Source organism: Danio aesculapii, chromosome 15 (genome assembly GCF_903798145.1).
Source record: "Danio aesculapii chromosome 15, fDanAes4.1, whole genome shotgun sequence".
In the NCBI taxonomy this organism is placed as follows: domain Eukaryota; kingdom Metazoa; phylum Chordata; class Actinopteri; order Cypriniformes; family Danionidae; genus Danio; species Danio aesculapii.
Window position 1 is genome coordinate 33,851,464 of NC_079449.1, and position 27,492 is coordinate 33,878,955.

At 34.9% G+C, this 27,492-nt stretch overlaps 1 protein-coding gene and 1 long non-coding RNA gene across 2 annotated transcripts; one reads left to right on the top strand and one right to left on the bottom strand.

Moving 5' to 3' along the window:
• Positions 1-5,528: 5,528 nt before the first annotated feature.
• LOC130242314 (uncharacterized) lies at positions 5,529-23,473 on the bottom strand. Its single transcript, XR_008838965.1, has 5 exons — positions 23,374-23,473; positions 22,368-22,470; positions 15,378-15,523; positions 11,975-12,062; positions 5,529-5,878 (listed from the first exon to the last, which is right to left on the bottom strand). It is a non-coding gene; the product is annotated as an uncharacterized LOC130242314 (long non-coding RNA).
• A 141-nt stretch (positions 23,474-23,614) lies between these two features.
• Positions 23,615-27,262, top strand: LOC130241740 (mRNA decay activator protein ZFP36L1-like). The gene is made up of 2 exons (XM_056473671.1): positions 23,615-23,754; positions 25,070-27,262. Exons 1-2 carry the CDS (start codon positions 23,701-23,703, stop codon positions 26,198-26,200), a joined length of 1,185 nt encoding a protein of 394 aa, XP_056329646.1. The 5' UTR covers positions 23,615-23,700; the 3' UTR covers positions 26,201-27,262.
• Positions 27,263-27,492: the final 230 nt, after the last annotated feature.

Consider the following 27,492-nt stretch of genomic DNA (forward strand, 5'->3'; position numbering starts at 1 on the left):
AGGTGTGGGATGGCTCAAGGCCACAGGTCGAGTGCCTTAGTGTACCACCAGTGACAATATTCAGCCATATCACACTGCTACCAGTGTGATATTGCATTTATACAACAGTTCAACGGCACAATTGTGTAAATAAAAGAAAATCAAACACAGAGTCTCAAAAACCCTTTTGTATGAAGAACTGCAATGTTTCCTCTAAGATTTTTTCCAACTGTGGCGGCAAAGCTTTTGCAGAGATCTACCAACTACCTATGGCATTATTTCAATGACAAATGTCATGAGTGCAGTATTACAAGTCAAGATCGCAATTATGTAATACAAGCAGGCGAATCTCTTTGCTTGCGTGCCGATTTTCTCTGTTCTTGCAAAAAACTCTTTCACGCCCTCAAAATTCTTGCACGCCCTCAAATATACGCTGCTTAAGTGCAGATTTTCTTGTGCGCTCTCAAATAAATGCTGCTGAAGTGCGATTTAGTGCATTTATGTAGTGAGCATGTCTCCAACATTTATTATAGACCTTTATCTATAAATAAATATAATTATGGAAACTGTGTTGATCTTAACTAAAAGCTATACAGCGTGTTTGCTGGCCTCTGCATCACGCACCTGTCAGTGAGTCAGTCCGTCAGCATGTCACCTTAAAGGGTTAAACAAATAAGGCACAGCACTACTACGGTTACAGAAAGGTTCACGCTGTTATAATTCACTTACCTTTTAATGCATTTTGGTGCGATTATCATCCGCTATTTAAAAAAAAAAAACAATGTTTTGAATGAGGAGCTGTAATGTGGCCGTGGCGGGATGCATTTTGGTGTGGCACCCTGCCATGGAAGAATGAATGTAGCAGAAACCTTGAACTACTTTCTTCCGCCGTTCATTTACATCTGCAGCTGACGTGAGAACAGCAGAAGCCGTTGCTACTTTACAAATGTCCCTTTAAAGCTATTTAAATGACTCTGTGATGTGATGACAAAACAGGTGATTTTGATCACATTTTAAGATTATAAGGCTGAACAGCATGAAATGTCATCAGTCTACAGACATTTCTCAGTATTTCTCTACTGCAATCGGGATATCACAATAATTTATCCCAAAAAAGCCAAAGCAAAGCAAACACTACCAGATTACTGTAGTGTAGATACAGCAATACAAAATATAAAAGAGATAGAACCTAACCTGTTCTGTAATCATTTGTTCAGTTGTAGTTTGAAACGTATAATGAAAAAATGCTGTTTTTCTCCCCTAAGAACTTATTATGCGGTATCTGTTGCCATCTTGTGGCAGAATGTCAACCGTCTTTGCTCTGCTCAGTATGGCAGGCTGGCCGGCAAGACGCTAAATATCTAAAATTATGAATATTTAATAATCCTTATATATTATCTGCATAGATGCAATCTAAACAACTACATTCTCGCCTGAAAAAGCCTCAAAAGTACATTATGTTGTCCAACAGCTGCAATATTTGACAAACTATAGTGAGTTTATTGATCTGTTTGCCACTCGTGTGGGCGGAGTAATACACAAGGTTAAAGAGGCTGTACAAGTGCTGATATTACTTTAATATCTCACGACTATCAGCCAATCAGACTCGAGAACCAGACAGAACTGTTGTATATATTTATTCATGGAATAATTACATCTAAAGTATGTTTCTAGTTCAGTCTGAAAGTGTCATATTTGACTAGCTCAGCTGCTCATCTTGATATGCAGTCATAAAGTCAGTCTGTTCAACATCGCCACTGACAGAGAAAATGCCTAACAGCTTTCCCCTGTTCTGTGCTCCACATAAATCTCCACAGTGTTGAGCAGGACGAACCCCAGACGTGGAGCTGTGCTGGAGGGGAGGCTGGGAAAAAAGGCCTTTAAAAGTGGCAAACAATAACTTTTAATTTGCCACTCTTATTTCAAATACCAAGCAGGCAGCAGAGACTTTCTATGAGATGGAGAAAGTGGAGCACAAAGCCAGGATACCTTTCTTTCTACAGGGCTGAAAGGATTACACTGGTAGAAAGAAAGAGAGAAAAAAACTAAAAGCTAATCACTTCCCCTGGTTGATTAAAAGGCGGAGAGGATTTCAGAGGTTTTTTGGGCTGCGAGGTACTGGACTTTTGAATGATTAAAGCAGTGCTTTAACATTTTTATAGGATTTACCAGTACACTGTAAAACCCAACAGTCAGCTTTATCAAATGAAATGAGTGTAGTTAACTCAAAATTGACTCAAAGTTAATTCTACTCATTTGAAAAGAGTTTTGAACTCTGTGTTGAAGGTAAGGAGTTAATTAAATACCTCATTACTTCAGCTTAAATGGAGTAAGTTCACAGTACTCATATAGATTATTTTTTTTAACGTCAGTTAATTTTGAGTTAACTACACTCATTTCATTTGATAAACTTGACCGTTGGGTTTTACAGTGTATGAATTCATACAAATTAGCCACTGAACTGACAAAATGTTAAATAGTTAGGTTTCCTCATGAGATCAGGCTGGTATATTAGTTTGAGATTGCCTTTAATCTACACTCATCACTCATAATCTACTTTCGCATTTCCATGTTTGCACATACACCACAACAGCTGCGTTTCCAAAAACTTCCACTTTGAAACCGGCTTTTAAATGTAAGCGTTTTCAGTCCCCAAAACAACATTGCCGTGTAATCAAACAGGCAATACCTATAAAAAGTTTCCTTTTTTGGGGCTAAAAACGTTGTCATGTAAATGCCCCCTAAAGCAAAGCTAGCTACTCTTGCTTCTCCTTCAGAGTTTATCTAATGAAATGCTGTGTCAGTGCTAATCCCTCCATTGCCAGTCACTCAGCTGATTCACCCAATGTCACCAAAGCCTCCAATAGGGTCCCTCCTGAAGACCCAAATAAAAGAATGTCCCCTTTGTCCATCCCATTTGGCTTCTCCATGGTGATGGGGCATTTGTGCATTTGTGCAGTGATGGACGGTCCGAGACGCTCCTTTTGCCTCTTCCATGAGCGTTGGGCACATCGCTGGCCCTTTTGTGCGGGGTCTCACAGCGTTCCTCTGCTTCTAATTGAATCAACAGGACGGCTGTTAGAAAGAGTGTGGAGGCAAGAGGGTCTTCTGAAGGCCAAAGGACAGGTCAGGACCTCTGATCCCAGCGCAGTACCTGCTGGGCACAGCCAACTAGTGTCAAACCCCGGCCACTGGGATGAATTAACAGTGTGTTTGTAATGAGTCCCAGCTGGAGGAGTCTTCTGATTGCAGCTTTTTGAGGAAACACGCAAAATACAGCCGGAGACTCTTTAGAGGAGAGATTTCTGTCTGCACTTTAATATCTGTAATATCGGCAAGTAGTAAAAGTATGTTGATGCTCCAACAGAGTTCAACTTTATTCAGCATAGTTGCATTTATATGAACAGTTGGTTCAATCCGTATCGGTTCATTTTAACTTTTAAAGAAACATTTAAAACTGTTAAATTAAATACATTTAATTAAAGATTATTCAGAAAAATTTCTGTTTTTGTAGACTTTGAAATGACTTTCAGCCTATTTTGATCAGGGTTACCCAAACTTTTTTCTATAAGGACCAAAAAACAAACAACTGAGCGCTGTGGGCCGAAGGTAAATACATCAAACTGTATTATAAAGTTGCCAAGGGTAATTTTCTAGTTTTTTTTTAAATAATATTTTAAAATAAATAAAAAAGCTTTTTTTCGTGTTAGGCTACATTTTTAATTAACTTATTCCAATGAAAAAAAAAGTTCCATTTATAGCACATGAGCATTTAAATCAATTTAATATAATTTAATAAAAACATTTAATTCAAGTTGGCTTTTTTTGTAGCTCAACAATAAAACAAACAAACAAACAAACAAACAAAAGTTTCCGTTAAATGAGAAATGACAGTCTCTATTAAAGGCATTTCCCCAACTCTCCCCTTCATTTTTCCTGTTTTATTCTTTTCATCAGAGGTTCTCATGGGCTAATTTTGGCCCACGGGCCCTAGATTGAGCATCTCTGATTTAGATGAAGAATAAAAGGAATAATTGCATATAACTATATTTGATAGCAATATAAAACAAACAAGCAATGTGGTATTATTTCATTAATTGATAATTAGCTTAAATATATTACTAACTGTAACAACAGAAATCCACACTTTGGTCTGATCACCTAAAAAAACCTCTTCATTAATTAACTAATTCATTCATTCATTAATAAATTAATTAATTTTCCTTCAGCTTAGACCCTTATTTACCAGGGGTTGCCACAGTGGAATGAACCGGCAACTATTCCGGCATATGTTTTATGTGGCCCTTTCAGCCGCAACCCAGTACTGGGAAACACTCTTGCATTCACACACACACTCATACACTTTGGCCAATTTAGCTCATCCAATTCACCTATAGTTCATATATTTGGACTGTGGGGGAAAACGGAGCACCCAGAAGAAACCCACATAATCGATGGGAGAACATGCAAACTCCATACAGAAATGCCAACTGGCCCAGCCAGGACTGAAACCAGTGCCACTCAAGGACCCTCTCATAATCGTACTTCTATTTAAATCACAAGTGATTCATTTGTTCAAGAATCAGAAAAGACTTCATGCTGAAATCCGGCTCGTTTTCAATGGTGTATGTTTTTGATTGAGAAAAAGAACTGGTGACTGATAAGAGTGATATATAAATGGCCCATAAGAGATTTTGGCAGTCTGAAAAGACTCAAAACAGTCATTCAATTCAGAATTAGACTACACTGATTCAATTGTATATTTTGATTTGGTAAATAAAACTCACTCCTAAGAGTTGTTCGTTCAGGAATCAGATTACATTAGTACTGGTGTAAGTTTCTGATTCATTAAAAAGAACAAACTAAAAAGAGTCAAATATAAACTATGAAAGTAATCTTTTTTTGTTTTTTTTTTTGGGGGGGGGGGGGGGGGGGGGGTCAGAACGGACTCAGGAGTCATTTGTTTGGGAATCACAACTGACTCAATACATTTCAGAATTAGAACAAGACTACATTGGTTAAACTGCATATTTTGATTTGGTAAATAAAACACTCTTCAGGGTCGTTTGTTCAGGAATCAGACTACATTGATACTGGTGTGTGTTTTTGATTCACTTAAAAAACTCATAAGAGTCATTTGTTTGGGAATCAGAAATAACTCTCATTACATTAATTCGTCTCAAAGTAAGTCTTCATTGGTTACACTGTAAAATTTGACTTAACAAAGAAACTCCCATTGATTACGAATAGACCAGCTTATACTGGACTAAATATTTTGATTCATTAAAAATAACTGATCTCAAAACAGTCAAATACACCCCAGTCATGAAAGTAATTTTTTGGGGGTATTTATTTGAATTAACTCATAGGAGCCATTTGTTTGTGAATTAGAACTGACTCATACATTCATTTGTTTTAGAATCAGTCTACATTGGTTACACTGTACACTTTGATTTGGAAAGAAAACTCAGAGTCAATTGATCATGAATCAGACTACATACTGGTGTAAATTACTGATTCACTAAAAAGAACAAACACAAAAGCTTCAAATGTAAATGACTCAAGAATTATTTTTGAGGAATCAGAACAGACTCATAACTCACGAAAGCCATACTTTTAGACATTATCTGACCACACTGTATATTTTTGAATCAGTTCAAATTTGACTCATAAGGGGAAATAAAAGCCACCTATTGTGCACTTCATTTAGTAATGCCATTCACGAATAATAATAGTAAACTTGAGGATGTGGTTCGAGATCCGCCTGTGGGATTTGAGCTGTATTATCTCAACAAACATCAGGCCTGCAGCTCGTATGTCCTGTTTCTCTGGGAGGGGCGAAGGATCGCCAGCCTTTGGTCCAGAGTGTTGACGTCGACCCCCAGCCGCCCCTCAGGAGCTGCAAATCACACAGATATCGTGATTATTTGTCAAGAGCCTTCAAGAAGGAATAAACAGCAGGCCTGGAGGACGGGCCTGGATAATGTAGGCCTGCTTTGGATTCAGGGGTCATGCAGCGGGGGGCAGGAGGGCTGGGGGTGGGGCACGCCTCAGCCTTTATGTTGCTCCAGAGCAATTTAATGTTGCAGAAATGCCTTTAGAGAAATAACAGAGTGGACAATGGCAAAGATCACAGTGTGACACTCTACAGGGCTGGGATATTGTTTGCTTCTTTTCTCCTTCAAAGCTTAAGATTGTTAAGAACTTTGTTATTCCATTTAAATATAGCACTTCAATTATACTCTAGAGTTTATATCTCACAATTTTGTTTAGCGATGGGGTTGAAGGTAAACACTGAAGCATTGTTCTAAAAGTTGAACCTTTTGTACAAATAAAGTTGTTAGAATTAATTTCACCAAAAATTCACCAAAACAGTTTATATAGGTTGTTTTCATTCTTCATATGTTTATAGGCCTATCTCACAATTCTGATTCTACTATTTGTTACAACTTTTTTGTATTTCCTAATTTATTTATGGAATAAACACATAAAAAATGTTTTGCTATTTTGCTATTCTGTGCATGCATGTGTATTATGGGACATTCTACCAGAAACTGTCCCTGAAATACAAACATAAATACAGTGAAAAGTATTTCATCCCAAAAATGTCTAAAATGGACTGATGGTTGACTTCTGAGAGTTGCTTTGTAAAGGTATATCTCATTCATTTTGTTCTCAATTTTTATTTTTATTTTATTAAAACACTAAACAAAATGTACAAACCCTGTCATTATCCTTGTTTTAGCCTAATTGAACCTACAGCTTTAATAGTTTTGCTTTGCTAAAAACTGTTATTTAGAAAAATAAACTTCTGAAATAGCAAGTTTAAGTTGTTATTATTCACATCAATTGATTAAAAACATGAAATTAGAAATAAATTCTACAAATAAATACTACAAATATATAATACAAATAAATGTACAATTGTCCCCATGTTTCTGTCAGTCTTGTCACATTTGCATTAAATTTAACATAAAATGTGTGCAATACACTTTTAAGGCCTATGACTCAGAAGTGACATCATTTGATGAAGGAGAAGCTGACAGTGAGGCGTTCTATCAAGGATGCGTTCTATCATTGAATTGTATCATTTTATGATCCTTTTGTATGATGGGGTCAGACCCTGTCACATTTTTTTATGAGTGAAAATGTACATTTCCGGTAGAACATTCCTTATATTATTGTTTTATATACGGTTGAAGTCAGACTTATTGAACCCCCTTTGAATTTTTTTTTCTTTTGTAAATATTTCCCAAATTATGTTTTCAAGGAAATTTTCACTGTTATGTCTGATAATTTTTTTTTCTTCTGGAGAGTCTTAATTATTTTATTTCAGCTAGAATTAAAGCAGTTTTTAATTATTAAAAAAACATTTTAAAGGTCAATATTATTAGCCTTTTTAAGCTATATTTTTTTGATAGTCTACAGAACAAACCATCGTTATACAATAATGTCTAATTGCCCTATATTACCTACTTAACCTAGTTAAGCCTTTAAATGTCACTTTAAGCTGTGTAGAAGTGTCTTGAAAAATATCTAGTTAAATATTATTTACTGTCATCATGGCAAAGATAAAATAAATCAGTTATTAGAAATGAGTTATTAAAACTATTATGTTTAGAAATGTGTTGAAATATTTTTGTTAAACCGAAATTGGGGAAAAAATAAACAGGGGGGCTAATAATTCAGGGGACTTAATAATTCTCACTTCAACTGTATATTTATTTTGGAATTCTCAGTATATATCTTGCAATTGAGAATTCTGAGTTTGCCTTCTGATTTAATGTCTCAAACATTTAGGTTTATTTTTCCAAATGTCTCAATCTAGTCTGATTATTTGCAAAATTCTCAGTTTATGTCTTGCAATTCTGACTATTGCATAGACTATATTATATAACATTGCTATATCCTACTATAACAGTATATTAGACTATTATATACTAAATTTAGCAATTTTGATTTCTCAGTTGGGCTCTAACAAATGTTAACTTCATCCAATTCTGACTCTTTTTAGTAATTTTGGATGTATATTTTGCAATTTCCAATTTATTTTGTTTTATTTCTATTGAGTCTCACAATTGTTAACTTCTTGCAACTCTGACTTTCTCATAATTTTGAGTATACGGTAGTCAACTATTAAAGTGGATCGGAAAAGTTTTTAAAACTTTGAAGGAATGTTTTGAACCATTTCAAATGCTGACTACTGTATATTCCGCAATTTCGACTAGCTTTGATCTCACATTTGTGAATTTCTCACAATTCTGACTTTATTTCTCACAGTTTATATATTGCATATATATATATATATATATATATATATATATATATATATATATATATATATATATATATATATATATATATATATATATATATATTCAGCAAATAAAAGTCTTAAGTGTCAGATAAAGTAACACTAATAATAACTTATAATGTGCATTATATTAACATCAAGTGCCAAATCTGAATCAAAATCAAGTTTAAAGACCCAAACCACCTTCAATGGAAAACGCACTATTAATCCACAGAGTACTGAACAAATTCACTCCTTTTTTTGTCGAGCTGTATTGATTAATGCACACACAACAGTGTCTCTGGCTCTCTGGAGGCCTGACCTGTGGGGTGTTCAGTAGTTAGAGCCTGTCCTTTCTGAAAGAGAGATCTCTCTTCTGGAAGAGTGCAGTGTTCTCTTTGTTCGCCGTGTGGAAAAACACAATGTAGGTGCTCAGGCATGCACTGGGAGGCAGATCTCCAGGGCTGCCCCGAATCTCATTAGAGAACTTTCCAAAGTTTATTATGATTGGACGGCCTTGTGAAAAGAAAGCAAGAGCCCTAAGAGTGCAGGGTAAGCCCGAGGGTTTGTGTGTGTGTGTGTGTGTGTGTGTATGTGTGTGAGGACAGAATTAGTCCCATTCCCATACAGGAAGCAGATGTTTTGCTGTGGCAAAGTAACTCTGGGAAATCCAGCGAGACGCGTCTTAAATGTCGTAAGTCTTCATTAACTCGATATGCCGTAAATGAGATTCTGTATCTAGTTTCTCTTCCCCATTTCCCGAATAAATTCATGTAAGTGCACTTTTCCGTGCTTTAGAGTGGCTTTAAAGAGGCAACCAGCAGGGGGAGGCTTTGAAAACAAATCTGCTCATTGCATAGCAAGATTGGGCCCTCGGCAGGGAGCGAGACACAATACACAGCCTGAAGAGACTTCCTGAAAGGCTGGGGATGAAAAATAAGAAGCCGGTTTGAGAAATAAAGATGAAAAGCCGGATTGTCTTGGAGGAGCTGGTTCTCTGTTGAGTTGCACTGTCCCGTATGGCTTCTAGATCATGGGTTTTAACATCACAAATGCTTGAGGGTCTGAGATTGAATTTCAAGTTTGGTTTAATTTGAGGCAGTTTTGGTATAAATAGTTTGAGGGGTAAGTTGAGCCATACGGCAAGCATATTTTGTTATATGACCAATGGAAAACACATCATATCGAAGCCTGACTGGGGTTATAGAACACAATTTATCTTTATATATATATATATATATATGTTTTACTTCATGTATATTTAAGTACATTTTGTAGCTACTTATATAGTAAAAAATCTTTATTCACGTCTTTATAATGTACCACTGTATTCTAAATTAAAGTACAAAATACAAATTTTGCACAACATTATGGTGAACAAGTCAATCCACTGGACGAAAAAAAAAGATTGATTGATAATCTTCAATCAAACTTCGACCATTTGCTTCTACGTTTGGTAGTGGTCGGCAAAGTGAGGCTTCATGAAACACTGAAACATTCGAAGCAAATGTGTCGAAGCTTCTACAGTGATATGTAGTGGTCATTTTTTATGCATTGCACTGGAACAACTTCAGCAAAGTAAATTGAGGTATTAAACTCAACAATTGTTGAAGTTGAAGCTTCAAGTGATTTAGTGAAGCGGTGAGAGTTCCAGACTAGCATGCAGGGCTTTGAGTCCAGGGTGATGCAGCTATAGACATTAGTTTTTAAATGTTCTGTTCTTGTAACGTGTTTGGTTTCAACATTGGTCTGATTTACGAATTAATGTTTATGAATAAATATGTTGTGTTTTGGTCATAAAACAGTAACATTATTAAAATACATAAAGTGACAATTTCAGAGTATTTGTACAAGTCGGGATTTGAACCCAGGTCATTTGCAACACAGTAACTTTGTGCACACGTACGGTCCACTAGGCTACATTAAACGTTGATTTGCCAGGCCTTGAAACACTTCTGAAATGGCCGATACTTTGAATCTTTTTAGTCACGTGACATGTGTGTTTCAAATCACCTAAGTCACATGATGTAGGTGTCGAAACATCAGTTTCACATCAGCCATCCCTAGCATTTGGAGTGGAAGTTCTTCTGTTATGACATCGGTTTGACGACTTCAGCCACAATATTCCTAACCACGCCTCTTTTACCATTAGTTTGCTATGAGGGAATGATGTGCAAAAATAAAGCCCTGCCCCCTACTCAATACTCTGTTATAGCTGGAAGTACATCAACATACTAAAATAAAAGTCTCAGCAACTTCCGGTTCATGCTGATTTTAACGTTTTTGGTGTTTTAGTGCAATGACATTTCAATAAATTAAATGAATTAATAGAATAAACAAAAATACATCTCAATAATACAAATATATACTGAAATAATATACATTTTATAATGGTGTCTACGTTCTATGTGTTTTTATACATAGAAATAAGAAATTATATACATATAGTACATATATATACATTATATACATTATATACATATATAGTGTCCAATGTAATATCTTTTTTGTTGTGTGTGAAAAATCTAATATCAAAATTTGCTTGACATTCTGTGTAACAGTTGTATTTATGTAAAACCTATAAACAACATACTTATTACTTATATGTGTTTAAATATTTAAAACAATAGGTGACCATACAACTTTCTAATTTAAATTATTGAAAACAGTGGAAAACCTAGTGGTTTGAAACACAGTGTACACTACATAGAATGACATCTTAGTGGGTGTCAATTGAGGTATCTAAAAAACTATTTTAAAATTATATATATTTTAAAAGATTAAATGTGTTAAAATATAAAATTTAACATATTATTTAAACCATTTACTCAACATTCCAGATATAAATCGCCAATCCTTTAATAAACACTACGCTTTAAGTTCCGTAACATCAGTTTTGCTTTGACAATCATGATTATTGTATTGTGCAACTCTGAACAGACAAACAAAGTTAAAATGCTGCAACTCATCCATAAAGCTCTGACAGTGAAGAGTGTCTGCTATTACTGAACAATATGTCTGTGACTGCATGTGTATGTTTGCTGAAGGTTTGCCTTTCTCTAAGGTTCACTTGTTTTCTTTAGCGTAACTGGACACTTTTCCCTCCAGGACTGTTTTTCAGTAAACTAGCCCTTATATCTGCTCAACAGATGCTCTCACTGTGATGATCACACTCTTTTACATAAACCCACATCTACTCTGCTCACTTTTCAACATATGGAGACACTTGATGCTTACACATACAGATACTGAACAAAAATTAAGAGGCCATTTTTATGCAAAATAAAAGTCATAAATAGCTATAGTATGTTTCCATCCAAAGATGTAGATTTAACTTATTATTATATTGTGATTCTGTTTTTACATGCATTCGGCAGTAGTATTGAGTCTAGCAAGAAAAAAAAAAAAAATCAATGTGCGAGTATGAAACTGAAGCACCTGAAGCAATGAACCTGAAGAACTGAGATTTTCCAAATATCTACAATATTTAAAGACTGCATAGACTTTATAGAATTAAACAAATAATAACATTTTACTTAAATAAATCCAGAAAATCCACAGGAATTAAGAGGATAATGTTTAAGTTGCCTCTTGTAATTTTCTACTTGTAAGATTTAACATAAAGTAAATTTAAGCTTTTTATTTAAGAGATTTATTGATGCGCACACACTGACAGGGCAGAGAGAAGTGTGGATAGTTTACCTCATGGATTGTCTTAAGTGCAGATTGTTTTGGCTTGTCTTCATCACCTGTTCCTGGTTTAGAGTCAGGATGATTGATTGGTTCCACGCTAAAAGGATAAACACACACATTTAAAATGTCAAGCTGGAGTGTGTCGTTTTGTGCCTCTAGTGGCAGCAAACAGAACAGCACATTTATGGTTTTCAAGTATTTATGGTTTTCAAACAGGTTTCCTGAACACCATCTTAAAGTATCATACATCATACATCTTTTATTGGTTTTAAAAACAGACAGCCCTGGCGTAAAATCATTTTATTGGTTGATACATTGTTGCTATGTCTGGATCATACAGGTTACATTTTAAAATTTAACACTTTTGGGCCAAATAATCATTCCCATATTAAAGTTGGTATATACGAATATTAAAATTTTCCTTTTTTCCTCTTCCAGGATGTACAGTACATCCACTTGAAATCATCTGGAAATCAGAAATGTAGAGCGGTGCATGATTTCATCCTTTGGGAATTGTTGGAAGATGGGTGTTGCTAATGGAAGAAGATTGACAAATGGATGGAGACAGACAATGATAGCCCCTCACGAAAGGCATTCCATGTGACCAAGAAATGAAGAAAGGGTCAATTGGGGGATAGGAAATTTGATACTGTGGCGAATGGATACACAATTGTGTATAACAAGCAGTCTTATATACATATAAAAATAACAAGATTCCAACTTTAATCTGGGACAGAAGAAAGCATCGTAACACTTAAAATGGGGCACATTAGCTAACCCCACATAAATTAACTAGGGTCCAACTAACACTAAGTATCAAGATGCAACTCTAAATACAGGTGTAAATGGGGTCTAAAATGGTTTGAGCTTGTCCCCTTTTGGCCACTTCCACACATGAGGAATACCAAACAAATTAGCTGAACTATTTCAAAAGCTGACGAGTCTTTTTCAAGAAAGACCTCCATTAGTTAAAACTTAAGTCATGTTTATTGTTACAAAATATGTGCATAAAGTGTACGTTTAAGGCCCTAATATAATTTTTTATTCTTTGTTTGAAGGGCAAAAATAAGTTTGGAAAGGCTGAGCGACATGTACTGTTTTTAAAAATTCTGACAGCACCACGCTGAAGTGGGTGGGGTTGTAAATGTGTCATCCTGCTCATGTGGAACCCTCAAAACAACAACAATGTTGGCTTTGTGAGACATTTTGTAAACATCTAGCTTTCTCCATGCTGTTGCAAACCAGACGAGAAAAGCAGTGCAACATCGCTCGACTTCTCATTGTTTTCCATCTCTTGTAGACAGACACCAAATGTGGGTACACTTATAGAAAACCATGTTTCGAATATTTAAAACCATAGTGTGATGTGCCGCTTCTTGCCTAGTGTGCGACCCCTTTTCATGTCTTTAAATTACACAATAAAAAAAGGCAGGGCCAATAGTAAACCCACTGATAATCTCTACAGACCAATGGTAAAGCTCAAGAGTGTTTATGAGGCAAAACCAACACCCCAAAAATGTTCACTTTAGTGAGCTGTTTTGAACTGCTGAAACAAACTCAAAACGAAGTTCACTTTGGCTAGATTTTGTTTCGGAAGGGTGTCATTTGAGTTCATTTTAGAATATCAGTGCCTTTAAGGTACAACAGCTTTAATAGTTAGGCTTCCATTCTAATGTAATTCTCAGGCTCTATTTAGGCGCAAAGATTAACGTGCGTGGCGCAAAAGCATTAAGGGCGTGTCCGAATCCAGTTTTGCTATTTTAAGGACGGAAAAATACGCTCTGCTTCCTGGCCCATGATCTAACAGGGTTGTGCTTATTCTCTTATAGTTATGGATGTGTTTTAAGCATAATGTGCATTAAACCAATCAGAGTCTCATCTCCCATTCCTTTTAAGAGTCAGTTGCATGGTGCCATGGCACATTTGCTATTTACATGGCGGACTTTGTAAATGGAAAACACTTCACTAGCGAGAAAACAGTTAAACAAACCATCTGCAGTGTGATGACAAAAGAATGAGCGTCCTCCATTCAGCCTCTTTACTTTCTCTTTACTTTACGTTTACTCTTTACTTTACTCCTTTACTTTCGTGGATAAGGAAACAGCGTTGTACGCACTCCACTGAGGACATCCATTGACCTATTAGCCATTACATTTGTCAATGGCGTGGTCTATTTCAGTTCTTCAAAATAGCAACGTGCCAACAATGTGCCCTAACACAGACCTTTTTTGGATTTGCTATTTAAAACATGAAAATTAAGGTTGCGATGGTCTGAAAATAGCAACAAATCATGCCAAACACATCTTGCGCCTTATTGCGCCAGGTTGTTATGGTACTAAAATTATGACAAAACAAATTTAATTTCATGATGAATCAGTATTATGACAAAAAAACATAAAACAGCAAAGCAGTTATTGAATAATAAATAACCCAACATGCAACTTATGTTTATTTGTTTTATTTACTAATTAAAACAGGAAACATTTCTATTGACCATTCCACTGTAACTTTCATTCCATTGACCACTCTTAATAGACATTTTACTGCCCTCCATTTCATATATGAAGATATATAAATGCAAAATGCCATCAGAAATGTTCTTCTAAAATGAGCATTTTATCATGCTCCTGGGTGTAGGTTCAGTAATTTCACATTTATTACAAAGAATAAGTTCTTTTTATAGTCTTCAAAGTGAAATATAAACAAGTGAGGCTGAGAATAATGCTCATTCTCAGATGGCACTTTCAGGTTTTTGCATCTGAACTCTTCATATATATATATATATATATATATATATATATATATATATATATATATATATATATATATATATATATATATATATATATAATATATATATATATATATATATATATATATATATATATATATATATATATAAACACAATAAAATAAGTAGTGTTTGCATGGGTTTTCCTCCGAGTGCTCCGGTTTCCCCCACAGTCCAAAGATGCGTAATAGGTGCATTGGATGAATTAAATTGCCTGTAGTGCATGAGTATGTGTGTAAGTGTGAGAGAGTATGCATGTTTCCCAGTACTGGGTTGTGGCTGAAAGGGTATCTGCTGCGTAAAACATATGCCGGAATAGTTGATAGATAACAGACTAAGCTAAGGGAAAATGAATGAGTGAATGAATGAATAAGTAGAGCTAAAATCTATTCAAATTCTAAATGCGAGTTGCAAGTACACACAGTATATGTGTTTTAGAAATCAATGAGTGCACAGTATGCGCATATGTTAATGACTACATTTGCATCACATGCACTGTCACTTAAAAATCAAAGTACATTTTAAACTTTAAGTTATATTATTAAAATTTAAGTGATATATTCAAAGTTGTCCTTAAAGTCCTGCACAATTGTTTTGTACATTTTTGTGTGCTTTGCTTACGTAAGTGTGCTGGAGAGTATGGTTTCATCCTCTGACGTTTTGAAGTGACTAGAACATCTCAGATGGTCGTCTTTCTGCTGTCAGTCCAAAAGTCCTGCTGTGAGCTCACACTGAGGGCCAATGCAGAGGCCTGTGTGCTTCAGCACCTGCAAATGAAATTAAAACAGATTAATAGTGCGCAGGACAAACAAACTCCAGCCCTCTGCAGGAAACATGCTAATGTGGAGGATAATGAGGCATTTTAGACTCAAATGACAGATCGGTTAATGTCATGCTAATGCACGGGCCTTAAAATTAAAAGTATAATTTTGTATGGGAATGCGATGTAAGGCATTTTGGATTTGCTGTTTTAAAAATGTATTTGACGTTAATAAATGAACTCTAGTAATTGTTAGGTTTTGTGCTATTATATTATTAAAATAAAATTTGATGTTGAAGTGGTTAAAGTTTAACTTTAACAAAAAATATGACTGATAATCATTATAAGGTTTGGTAACCATTAATGAAAAGATTTTGTCTTGATGTAACAGTTTACATAAGGTTGTATTAGTTAATGTTAGTTAATGCATAAACCAACCTGAACAAACAATAAACAATACATTTATTACAGTATTTGTTCATGTTGATTAACATTATGAAAATATAGTCGTTTATTGTTAGTTAGTTAACTCATTCATTATCTAATGTTAACAAGCATGAGTTTGGGTGTTAATAATGAATTATTAAACATTGAATCATGATTAATAAATGCTGCACAAGTACTGTTTATAATTAGTTCATGTTAGTAAATACATTAACTAATGAACCTTATTGTAAAGTGTGACTGGAAAATACACATAGCAAATACTTTAGGACCCTCAAAATACACATAATTCAATAGAATATTATTTAATTGTATATATATTTTTAAAGATTATTTTTTAAGCGATACATCCATTCGAATCTAAATACACATTTCATGTTTGGGTAATTTTATGACAATACATGTGTCAAAAATTTACAATAAATTTATATCCGTGTCAAAAAATTTTGTAAGACATATTTAGCCTTTTTCATCTTAAACTGAACGTTTATGTAAGTAAATGTGACGCCGAGGCATCTGGATTTGCTGTTTTTAAAAAAATTATTTGACATTTATAAATGATTAGTTTTTGTGCTATTATATTATTAAACTAAAGTTTAATGATGAAGTGGTTTGAGTTTAACTTTAACTAAAAATATAACTAATAATCATTATGAGGTTTGCTTACCATTAATGTAAAAATTTTGTCTTGATGTAACAGTTTACATGAGGTTGTATTAGTTAACGTAAGTTAATGCATAAACTAACATGAACAAACAATAAACAATACATTTATTACAGTATTTGTTCATGTTGATTAACATTAGTTAATGGAAATACAGTTGTTCATTGTTAGTTCGTTAACTTTGGGTGTTAATAATGAATTATTAATTGTTGAATTGTGATTAATAAATGCTGCACAAGTACTGTTCATGATTAGTTCATGTTAGTAAATACATTAACTGATGAACCTTATCGTAAAGTATGACCGGAAAAATACACATGGCAAATACTTTAGAAACCTCAAAATACACATAATTCAATAGAATATTAACAAATTTATATATAAATTTTTAACAATTATTATTTTAAGCGATACATCCATTCGAATCTAAATGCACATTTTGGTCACATTTTATTTTGATGGTCTGTTTATTTAAATTTTAAGTTACATTGCATCTACATTCCAACTAATTCTCATTCGATTATAAGTAGACTGTTTGGTTGGGGTTAGGGTTATTGTAAGGTGACCAACACAATCTCACGGCAATTCGTAACTTTTTGATTTAGTGGCTAATTCGTACAATCTAATTCGTAGGTGCCACGCCTCCTTTTTAAAAATCGTACAATTTCGTATGACTGAAAACTGAACTAGCCACTAAAATGACAAAACGTAAAATATTTACGTTTTCTCATGAGATCAGGCTGAAGGTGACATGTACTTGCTAAGTCTCTTATAGTCGGCTAAATGTCTTTTGAAGAAGCAGTATCAACAGATATTAAGCAGACAGTCTACTATTACTCAAATGGACCATTAAAATGTTAGCCTTATTTCATGTTTGGGTAATTTCATAATTTTATAACCATATATGTGTCAAAAATTAACTATAAAGTTATATCTGTGTCAAAAAAGCTTCATCTTAAACTGAACCTTTATGTAAGTAACATTAATTGAGTTTGAAAACATTTCAATGTAAAAATGAGATATTTTTGATGTTTTATTTACTTAGGAATAAACATGTAGTTTGAACTATATTTGAGCAATAAACTAAATTACAGTAGTGTTGCTGTTTTAAGAACATTTAAGAATGGGACAATGGAAATCAGTAGGAGTCATAAAATACATGAATCATAAGTTCATTTTATCCAGCTCTGAGTATATGAGAGCATTGAACAATCTTTTGTCACTGACGCCTGTGTGCGTTTCCCATGCGTTTCGAGCACATTTGCATGAGAACAGGCCTGAGAGGCGGGTGTGAAATATTCTTTTCATGCCCTGCTAAAGGATGGAGATCCCTGTCAAGGCAAAGCTATCTTGTTGTGGCTTTGGTTTGTTCCGAGACCGCTGGACTCCATGAGCTGAGGTTTTATGTCATGTAATGGTTTCCCATTTGCAAGGTCGGGCCTCCGCAGCTGCAGAGCCCATTACAAGTTGATTGACATCATTCTTGGGACGTTTACAGGTCATTTGCAAAGGCATGTGGTGCACGGTAATGGATTAAGGTCATATAAAAGCACGCTTGTTGAGTTTCGGGATTTTGTTTGGAGAGATTTTGAAATGAAAGGTCCTTTATAGGTGTTTTGCTTTCTGAGTATTGTAGATTATTTCAATTGTGAAGCTGTGCATGCTTTTGCAAGTAAGAAAAACAAATAAATGTTTTGCTATGAAAAACATTGTTAGTTCCTAAGGTTTTTAGAAACGTTTTTATCTTTTAAAAAATATTTATGTAAATGTCATGTTGCATTAAGTCTGCTAAAGGAAATAAAAAGGTAACTGCTCACACACATGTACAGTAATCTTTACGAGGGCTTTACATTTGTATATTCTTTTGTATATTCCCTACTCCTAAATACATCCTTCATAGGAAAATATCATTTATTTTTAGTTTTTTAATACTTTCTGTGTTCTTTATGAGCCATTTTTCTCATGGGGTCAATAATAATGTCCCCACAGGGTCAAAATGTACTGGTAACTTTTTTTACTTTTTGGGACATTTGATTTAAATACAAGGTACACACACACTAATAAACTTAGATTTGCCATAAATAAAGTCAGAATATCAAAATATAAACAAAAAATTGCTGAGTTCATAACAAAAAATCCACAAACAATAACAAACTATGTTTTTTGTATTACGACTTCTAAATATACTCTACCGGTCAAAAGTTTGGGGTCGTTTTTTTTCATGTTTTTTTTTTTTAAGAAAATTATTCTGTTTATCAAGGCGGCATTTATTAAATGTAAAACTGTATTTATTATAATTTATTTAATTATTAAATATTTATTTATTACTTATTGTATGTATTTCAAATGAAATTATTAGTCCAGTTATTATTGCTTTCATTACTATTAATAATAATAACAACATTAATAATAATAATAGCAATAATAATTATCATTAGAGTAACTTCTGAAGAGTCATGCGACTCTGAATAAATTATTAAATTAAATTATAAACTACTTTTGAACAGTTATTTTGTGCATTTCACAATTTTACAATGTGGACTGTATTTTTGATTAAATAAATGCAGCCTTAGTGAGCAGGAGAACCTTATTTTAAAACATTTAAAAATCTGATCCCAACAATTGACTGGTAATATATATATATATATATATATATATATATATATATATATATATATATATATATATATATATATATATATATATATATATATATATATTATTTTTTCTTGTTGTTTTGTCAGATTAATTCAAGTTTTGGCTTTGTACTCACTAATCTAATGTATATGCACAAATACAATATTTTAAGGCATCCTTTGGAAAGTATATACAACTGCATTACAGTTGTATTTACTTTAAACTCTCAAAATGTACCAATATGGATTAATTCTGCAATAAAAAAACATGCTTTTAATATTAATAACTAGTTAATAACCATTTTAAGCACTGTTATTCCAGTCTTCAGTCACACTTCAAAAATCATTCAAATACGGTGGTTTTGAAAAATGTATTTTGAAAAAATTTTAAGCAATCATGAATACACTTGAAGAGTTTATTTGATTTATTACTACTCCATTTGTAGTCATTTTCTGAAATCACGGTTTTATGTAAAGCATTGAAGAGTACAATTGCAAAAAAACATGATTTATGGAAATCACTGAAACAAGAGTGTGTAAAAATCACGTTTTTACAGCGAAGTGTTCTGAAACTTTCTAAAAAGCGTGGTTCTTAAAATAAACCAGCACTAATTTCAAACAGAATTCGTGTGCATCCCCATAAACACTTTCACTTTTGATCAATGCAACACTTTTTACAGCATAAAGAACTTTAGTTTAGTTATTCACACACATTCCTGCACAAGGCTGTGTGGTTATGCTGAATAATGTCCTTTCTGGTCATCTGGGATGAGCGCAGCAAAAGGTGGGGGGTGTCTTTTCGGGCGATGTTCCTTTTTGCCTCCTGACACTGTTGTGATTAAGGATTAGACTGGAGAGGGTCTTCAGCCTTCTCTGCCCTTTCCCTAAACAATCCGCCCTCCCTGCCCCCACCTCCACCCCTTTCAGCCTCCTCCGCCCGTCCCGCTTGGGGGAAGGGAGGCCTTTTTGGCCCAAGAACTTTTTCACTCATTATGCTGTAAAGTCTTTGCTCAATCAGTGGAGCAATAGGAAAACACCACCCCACACCCACCCGAAAAGAAAAAAAGCCCCCCTTTCACTCAACATCATTGCATCAAACATCCAAGTCCTTAATGCCTCTCCCGAGCACCCAAAACAAACTGACCAGATGTCTTGTTTATCACACACTAATGACCTCAGGACAACAGCTTTAGTGTTCCAGGCCGCCAGGTATTTACTTCTCAATCATTTGTGTCTCTAATGAGCACAGAGGACTTTAACTTCGACTTTTCCGATTCACGTATTCCTCCATAACCATTACATCACTCCTCGTTCAAACCACTTGTTGTTGTTTTTCCTTAATGGGGTCCCCTGTTCCTTGACCTCTTCTTAAAAGTACGTTTCTAATTATAAGCTGGAACTTAACAATAGGTATTAGACAGGGGAGCTGTTTTGTTCGGTCGTGAGGTTAAGTTACAGCTGCATGGATGGAAATTAGACTTAAGTCCGCTAGTTCACAAGAGCCCTTGTGTCTCAACAAGCCCTTCATATGATGACGTGCTGGGGTTTGTTGGAAGCTTCAGGTTTTTTTTTTCTTTTGGAGGGGGCTTTTCTGTTTTTCATTAACAAAGGAGGAAATCTTATTAGCGTGGCTTTACAGGGTGAAAGAGAGTAAAATTACAGTCACTAACTAGCTCAAATCCTGATCGGCAATTAAGGTGTTTACATGACAGCGGTGGGTTTAAAACTGAAAGATTTTTGGGTGCAGATGAAAAACGTCTTCCATTAATACTGTAAAAAAGGTACAAATGCTACATGGTCCACCATTGTTGTTTTGGTTGCCAAATACTCACACATGCCTGTAGACTGAAATTATAAACACATTCAGGACATCATGATGTAAGAAAAATCACGTTTTTAGTTTATGCTGATTGTCGAACGTCAGCATTTTTAGGCCCAAAAAACACTGCTGTGTAAATGCTCCCTTATTCAATGATTATCTTAATAAGGTGATTTTTGCTAATTAGCTAATGCTAAAATTTGTTTTTGGTATTGGATTATTAAAGTACAATTGGTGAGAGCTTAACTAAAATTAAATATAGGACTGATCATTATGAGATTTGGTAATCATTCATTAAAATGCAGGGCCATCCTAAGTCTAAAAGTAAACTTCTCACTTGGAAATTTAAGAGAAAATCTTAAAAATAATGGGCATCTCAGTCCTAAATTTAGGACTTTTTAGCATTTATGAGTGTTCATCATACTAATTTCCTGAAAATATTTGGTAAGATATTTAAAGTTTTTAGAATTAGAGACATATACGTTTACTTTCATGTTCCGATCACTTTTGATCTAGGCATGTATGACTATGGAGCATCTGTAAATGTCAATAATTTACTGTAAAGCTGCATCAGTGTCAAAAAAAAAAAAAAAAAAAGCTGATGGTGTGAAATATTGTTACCTTTTTTCATCTGAACATTTCTGCAAGTAAACAGTATTTCTTTCTTTTTTTTCAGGATAATACTGTAATGTTGCTTTCTTAGAAATAAATGAATAAAAGATACATTTTAAATATTAAAAGATTGTGAAATATAAAAAGATTGTGAAATATTAACTTAAATATTAAAATATTGTGTTTAAACAAATATGGAATAAATTATATTAAAATTTGAATGCATTATGAGGGTTAAGTCAATCATATATTGAAACATATAATAAAAAGCAAAATATTATTGAATCTGAGTTATTAAATCTTCTTTTTCTAATAAATAAATAAACAAAATTAAGTGAGATTATGCTTCAAAGAAAATATTTGTGCCATGTGGGCAGAAAAAAACTTAATTCAGAGATTAAATATACGTCTATTTTACCCTATTTTGCAAATAGGCCGATATATTTTAGTAATTTTTTTGCAGAAAACAACACAACGTTATCATTTTGGTCTTATCTATAATTTAGCTTCTAAAGTAAATTCATTTTTTTAAAAAGTATGTTTAAACATGTTTACTGCAAAATGACAAAATTACTGAGGAAGAAAATTATTCATTCGAGCAAAACTGGATTTATACTCCAAGAGAGCAGCTCTTTGGTTTCAAAGGCCAATTAACCAAAATGTGTAGAAGATCTACCTTAGCTGTTGGAGACGCCGGCACCCGCGGGTCTTCATGTGGCATCAGAGCCCCTCACGTCTCCTTTCACAGTGGGATCAGCTGATCACAGTGTCTGTTGTCACTGGGAACAAGGATATAAAATACTTTAATGTCAACCTCTTCACCGGTAGGTGACACTTTCAACACCTTTGCCAGGTTGTATCAAAGCACCTCAGAGGGTCGTCGGCTCCAGTTCTGACAGCAACAGAGAGACGTGATCCAAACATGAGATGTCTTAACACATTCACACGATTCACAATCAGGCCTCAAACATTGTTTTCTTAAAGTAAATGGGGATAGATAGTAAAATAAGCATTCAGTGAGAGTCACTGATTGTTAAAATGAAGTGAATGATGTATGTAGCATATTGTATGAATGTTTTCATTTGTTGTGACTGAAAACCATATTTGATCCACCAAATGTCTATTTCTTAAATCTTCTGAAGCTAAATCTTCTAACGCTAAATGTTGCGTTGTCTAAAATTGAATATACACTAAATGTAAGTAGCTTTATGGAAGCAAAACTAATATACTCAGCAATATACACATTATACACAGATATGTAGTAGTAAATGCTTTTACATTAGCATCTTAAAAGATTTCATGAAAGACTGGAGCAATGATGCTACATAAAAATAATTATGAATTGCAATATTTCATATTATTATTGTTTTAATGTTGATTTAATAAATGGAGCCTTTAAAAGGCAATTAACCTAAAGAAGTACTTTAAATTATAATTTAATATAATAAAGAATTTGCATAATATATAGCTAGCCTCAACATAGCTAACTTAAAATGGTGACAAACAAAACTGCAGGGGTGAGATTTTGAGACACCACAATGCCACAACACTGAGTTTACCAGTATATTAACAGTGTAAGTGAATAAGACATTGGAAATTACCGATAAAGTTCACTCTTTCGAGATCAAACGACAGAAAATCAAGCAGTTATTAAAGCGGTGAAAAAGAGCATTTCAACCTACTTTGATATGGCGTTATCCGTACAAGTTACCTTATTAGTAGCTATATATTCACCAAGTACATTTTTGATATAAGATAAATATGTAAATCTAACATTTCAGAAGTAACGTTATGCAAATGACATCACAAACAAACAAAAACAATCACCCGCGCGCTTTGTATACAGTGGAGTACGGAGTGGGCGGAGTCAGCAGAGCGCGTAGGCGTGGTCGCCCCGCAGCAGCCTTAAAAACACGTGTTGAGCTAAAGCGTGGAGTTCAGGAAAACTACGAGAGAGTTGAGTGGGAGCACGAAGAAATTGCTAAATAAAGTTTTCGTCACGCAGGACTATGCCATCATACGCGCTCAATCAGTTCATTGATCTGGATGATGTCCTGTGCAAGGTATATATATAGCTTTATGTGAATAAATAAGGATCGTGTACTTTAAGGACAAGTCACATAGCCATGAAATATGTGATGTTTGTGTTTCAGTACGCTGTTTTTTAAATGGATTTTTCTATATAATGCATGTATTGCGATGCAAACGGGTTTTATATACATAACCGATTGAAGCAATTCGGTTATTTCAACTAGCTAGCAACTTCTCCGGGGAACGTGGGCCACGAGTAAGCGCCTTTTTATTGCAATCAAACATTAAAGTTATGCTGTGCTATTTTTGCACTAGTGCATATTAAAGAGGATTGCATGAAAGAACAAAATGCGTGTTGCTTTGTTGAGATTTCAAGCACAAATATTTTAACTTCGTTTGATTTTTGAATGTAAACAACTCGATTCGGTGGAGGTGAAGGAAAAACAATTAGATGCTGCAGGTCGTCTTGTTCTCATAGTTCGCGTTTGTTTGAATCTTAATTTAAATATGTGACTAAACACGACTCAACGAGTTTTTTTCATATTTAAAATCGCGGTCTTTTACTATAGGATTCACTGATTGTTTTTGAATTGATGTGTCCGATTCGCTTACGAATTGTTCTATTGAGTCGACTCAGTGGAGTCGAAAAAATCGTAGTTGCAAATCTTTAGCTTTTTCTTGCATTAGCCTTTCGTTTAAATGTATTAATCAGTTTGTGGTGGTGCTAGAAAGTGGAAACGCACAATGACTCGTTTGTGAACCGTTTATTTTGAAAACAACTGTATAAACTAGTCTCTATATCGCTCCTCATGCGTCCACAGGGCCCATGTGAGCTTTCCTTTCCCAAGTTTTACTTATACATTGGTATTCCATTGTAACGTTTTTAAATGTTAATAATTGAACAAGCTTTTTATTATTTTAATAAATGTAAAGCATGCAACTTATCCAAATCATTTTATAGATTTAACATTAATCTTTCAGCAATCCTTTTCAATTTTACTCAAGTAGTTTTTTTCCTTTTTTTAAATTTTTTTTTATTTATTTATTTATTTATTTTTTGTTACATTTTTAAAATGGGATTGAAACAGTTGTGTCTTTCTAAAGATTTTGAACCACTTATAGAATAACACTTTACTTTGCACCAAAGTAATATATTTATTACATGTGTTATTTTCTTATGTGTATGATATGAAGAGTATATGCACTGAAATTGATTTCTTGATCCACGTTTTTGCCAAATTCATAGATGTTTGTTAGTTCCTATTGAAAATGATAAAATTATCTATATTTAATAAAATAAAATCAAAAGTCTTAAGATGTCTAATTGGCTTCTTCTTTTCCTTACAGCACCTTTTAAATCTTGATCTTCGAGAGCCAATGAAGACCTCTGCGCACACAGCCCCTGTTGGATATAGGAAGCCTGACAGTCCCTGCACACTTTCCTCTGGCGGTTCAGGACTTTCTATTGACAGCATAGAGAGCGGAACCATGAACGCAAACTACTGGGCTGCCCAGAAAGTATCTTCCCAATCACACACCAAATGGAGCCGGATGTCATTTTGGTCTGAGCGCTCCGTTAGCATGGTGGAGGGTAACGCTGGAGGCCTGGGATGGTCATCTGCCGAAGCTGGTCATCTAAAGCAAACTGCAGTCACATCAGGTGCTGCTTCCTTATCCAGCTCCTCGTCTTCTATTTCTGCCACTTCATCACGATACAAGACTGAACTGTGCCGCACATTTGCTGAAAGAGGCGTGTGCAAATATGGCGGAAAGTGTCAGTTCGCGCACGGTCCTGAAGAGCTGCGAGATCTCAACAGACACCCGAAATATAAGACCGAACCCTGCCGTACTTTCCACTCTATTGGTTTCTGCCCGTACGGCATTCGCTGCCACTTTGTGCACAACGCCGAAGATGATCAACCACAGTCCCGACCCCAGACCTCCAACCCAACAGTCCAGCGGCCTCCGCTGCTCAAGCAGAGCTTCAGCTTCGCAGGATTTCCAACAACTCCACAACCACTAGAAGCCCCGCTCGCCTCTTCCTCATTCCTCCGCGCACCCTCAGTTTCGACGCCTACATCCACTGCCATTTCTGACCTCCTCTCGCTGGCCTTCCCAGATATTGACCCAAACACTCTTCTAGACCAGGCCCGAGAGTTGCATCCTCAGTTTCTACCTTCTCCAGACTCTGGGTATTCTCACTCAGGACTTTCCCCCACCCAAATGGCCCCTCCTCAGCCTGAAGTATGCCTGCGACAGAGTCCCACCTGTGGAGAGTCCTTGGGCGTTCGGAGTCTGTCCCACACCTCTCTCTCAGACCACGAGGGTGGGAGCTGTAGCTCCTCCAGCAGCATGAGTGGCTCCGAATCCTCCGAGTCTGCCAACGGGCGCAGGCTTCCCATCTTCAGCCAGCTTTCAGTACCGGATGACGCCGTCTACAATGAAGGAAGCAACTCCAGCACAAGCTTTTTCTTGTAGACTGTCGCTCCTCGCGGGGACTGAACTGTATACTGTGGTATATCTACTGTAAAATATGGCCGATACTTGACATTTTAGTTAAGCTCAGAGTGAAACATACTGTTTAAAGGAACATTCCATCTTGCAAATGGGCTCAACAGTTGAGTTTTGCCATATTTGAATCAATTCAGCCGATTTTTAAGATGTATTGGGAGCACTTAGCTTTAGCTTGGCATAAGTCATTGAATTGGATTAGACCATTAGCATCTCTTCTGTAGTTACATGGTGTACCAAGACGGATGGAAAAATAGCAAGTTTTCATTTTTCTTCACCCTTAGTAAACAATGTAACTACAGCGGAGTCTAGCTTTTAAATGGAGAAATTATCTAAGCTAGCCAGATGCTAATGGTCTAATCTGATTGTGATTTATGCTAAGCTAAAAGTGCTCCAACCAAACGCAAAGATTTGAAATGGTAAAACTTAACTGTTTCACTCCTTGAGTTGTAAATGAGCTTATTTGCAAAACAAATCGTGGAGTGTGCCTTTTTTAAGGTACTGAATGTTAAAATGATTCTATAAGTGGGGGTTTCGTGTGCTTTTAAGTGGAGCGGAGTTTTATTTTTTGAAGACTGAAAAGACGAGTGGGGAAAAGAATTGATTCTACAACCTGCAACGTTCTGTTTGGTAACATGAAGCTATTGACTTTTAAGATGCATTTAGCAATCAGCTATTTACAAAATTATTGTACCGAAATAGCCAAGAGAGGTTATGACCAGGTCTTTTTCAATATTTGAGATGTCTTGTACTCTTTCTAACTAGAGACCAAACTTTGTGCCGCCAATACAAACTTTTTTTTTTTTTTTGGATGTTTCTGGAGTTCGATTTGACTTTATATTAAGTGATGTTAGTCAGCAATATCTTTAAGTTCTTCTTGCTCCTTTTGAGATCAGCGTTTAGTTTTTGTTCCCAGACCTACTTGCCTTAAGTTTCAGAGGATCCCTGTGTAGGCCCTTTGGAAGTGCACAGTTAGAGCTTTGCTTAGAATGAGTTGCATGTGTCATAGTTTTTTGTTTGTTTGTGTAGTTGTTGATCTTGTGAGTTTAGGCAAATCCATTTATTACCGTATGAGCCTTTAGTGGCCTAGTGTGTGGTTGTTTTTTTTTTTTTTTTTTTTTTCTTGCTGGTTCTAATGGGTCCCTTTTTTTGGCATCTGATTGTCTGAAATGCCCTTGTTGGCTTTTTGCGTTACATGATGGAGAGTTTCAAGTAACTTAATTTCCTTTTTATATTATTTTATTGTATTTATAGAAGAC

Coding starts and splice junctions, on each gene's coding strand:
- LOC130241740 (XM_056473671.1), top strand. CDS start 23,701: ATGCCATCATACGCGCTCAATCAGTTCATTGATCTGGATGATGTCCTG. Junction 23,755..25,069: donor TGGATGATGTCCTGTGCAAG/GTATATATATAG, acceptor TTTTCCTTACAG/CACCTTTTAAATCTTGATCT.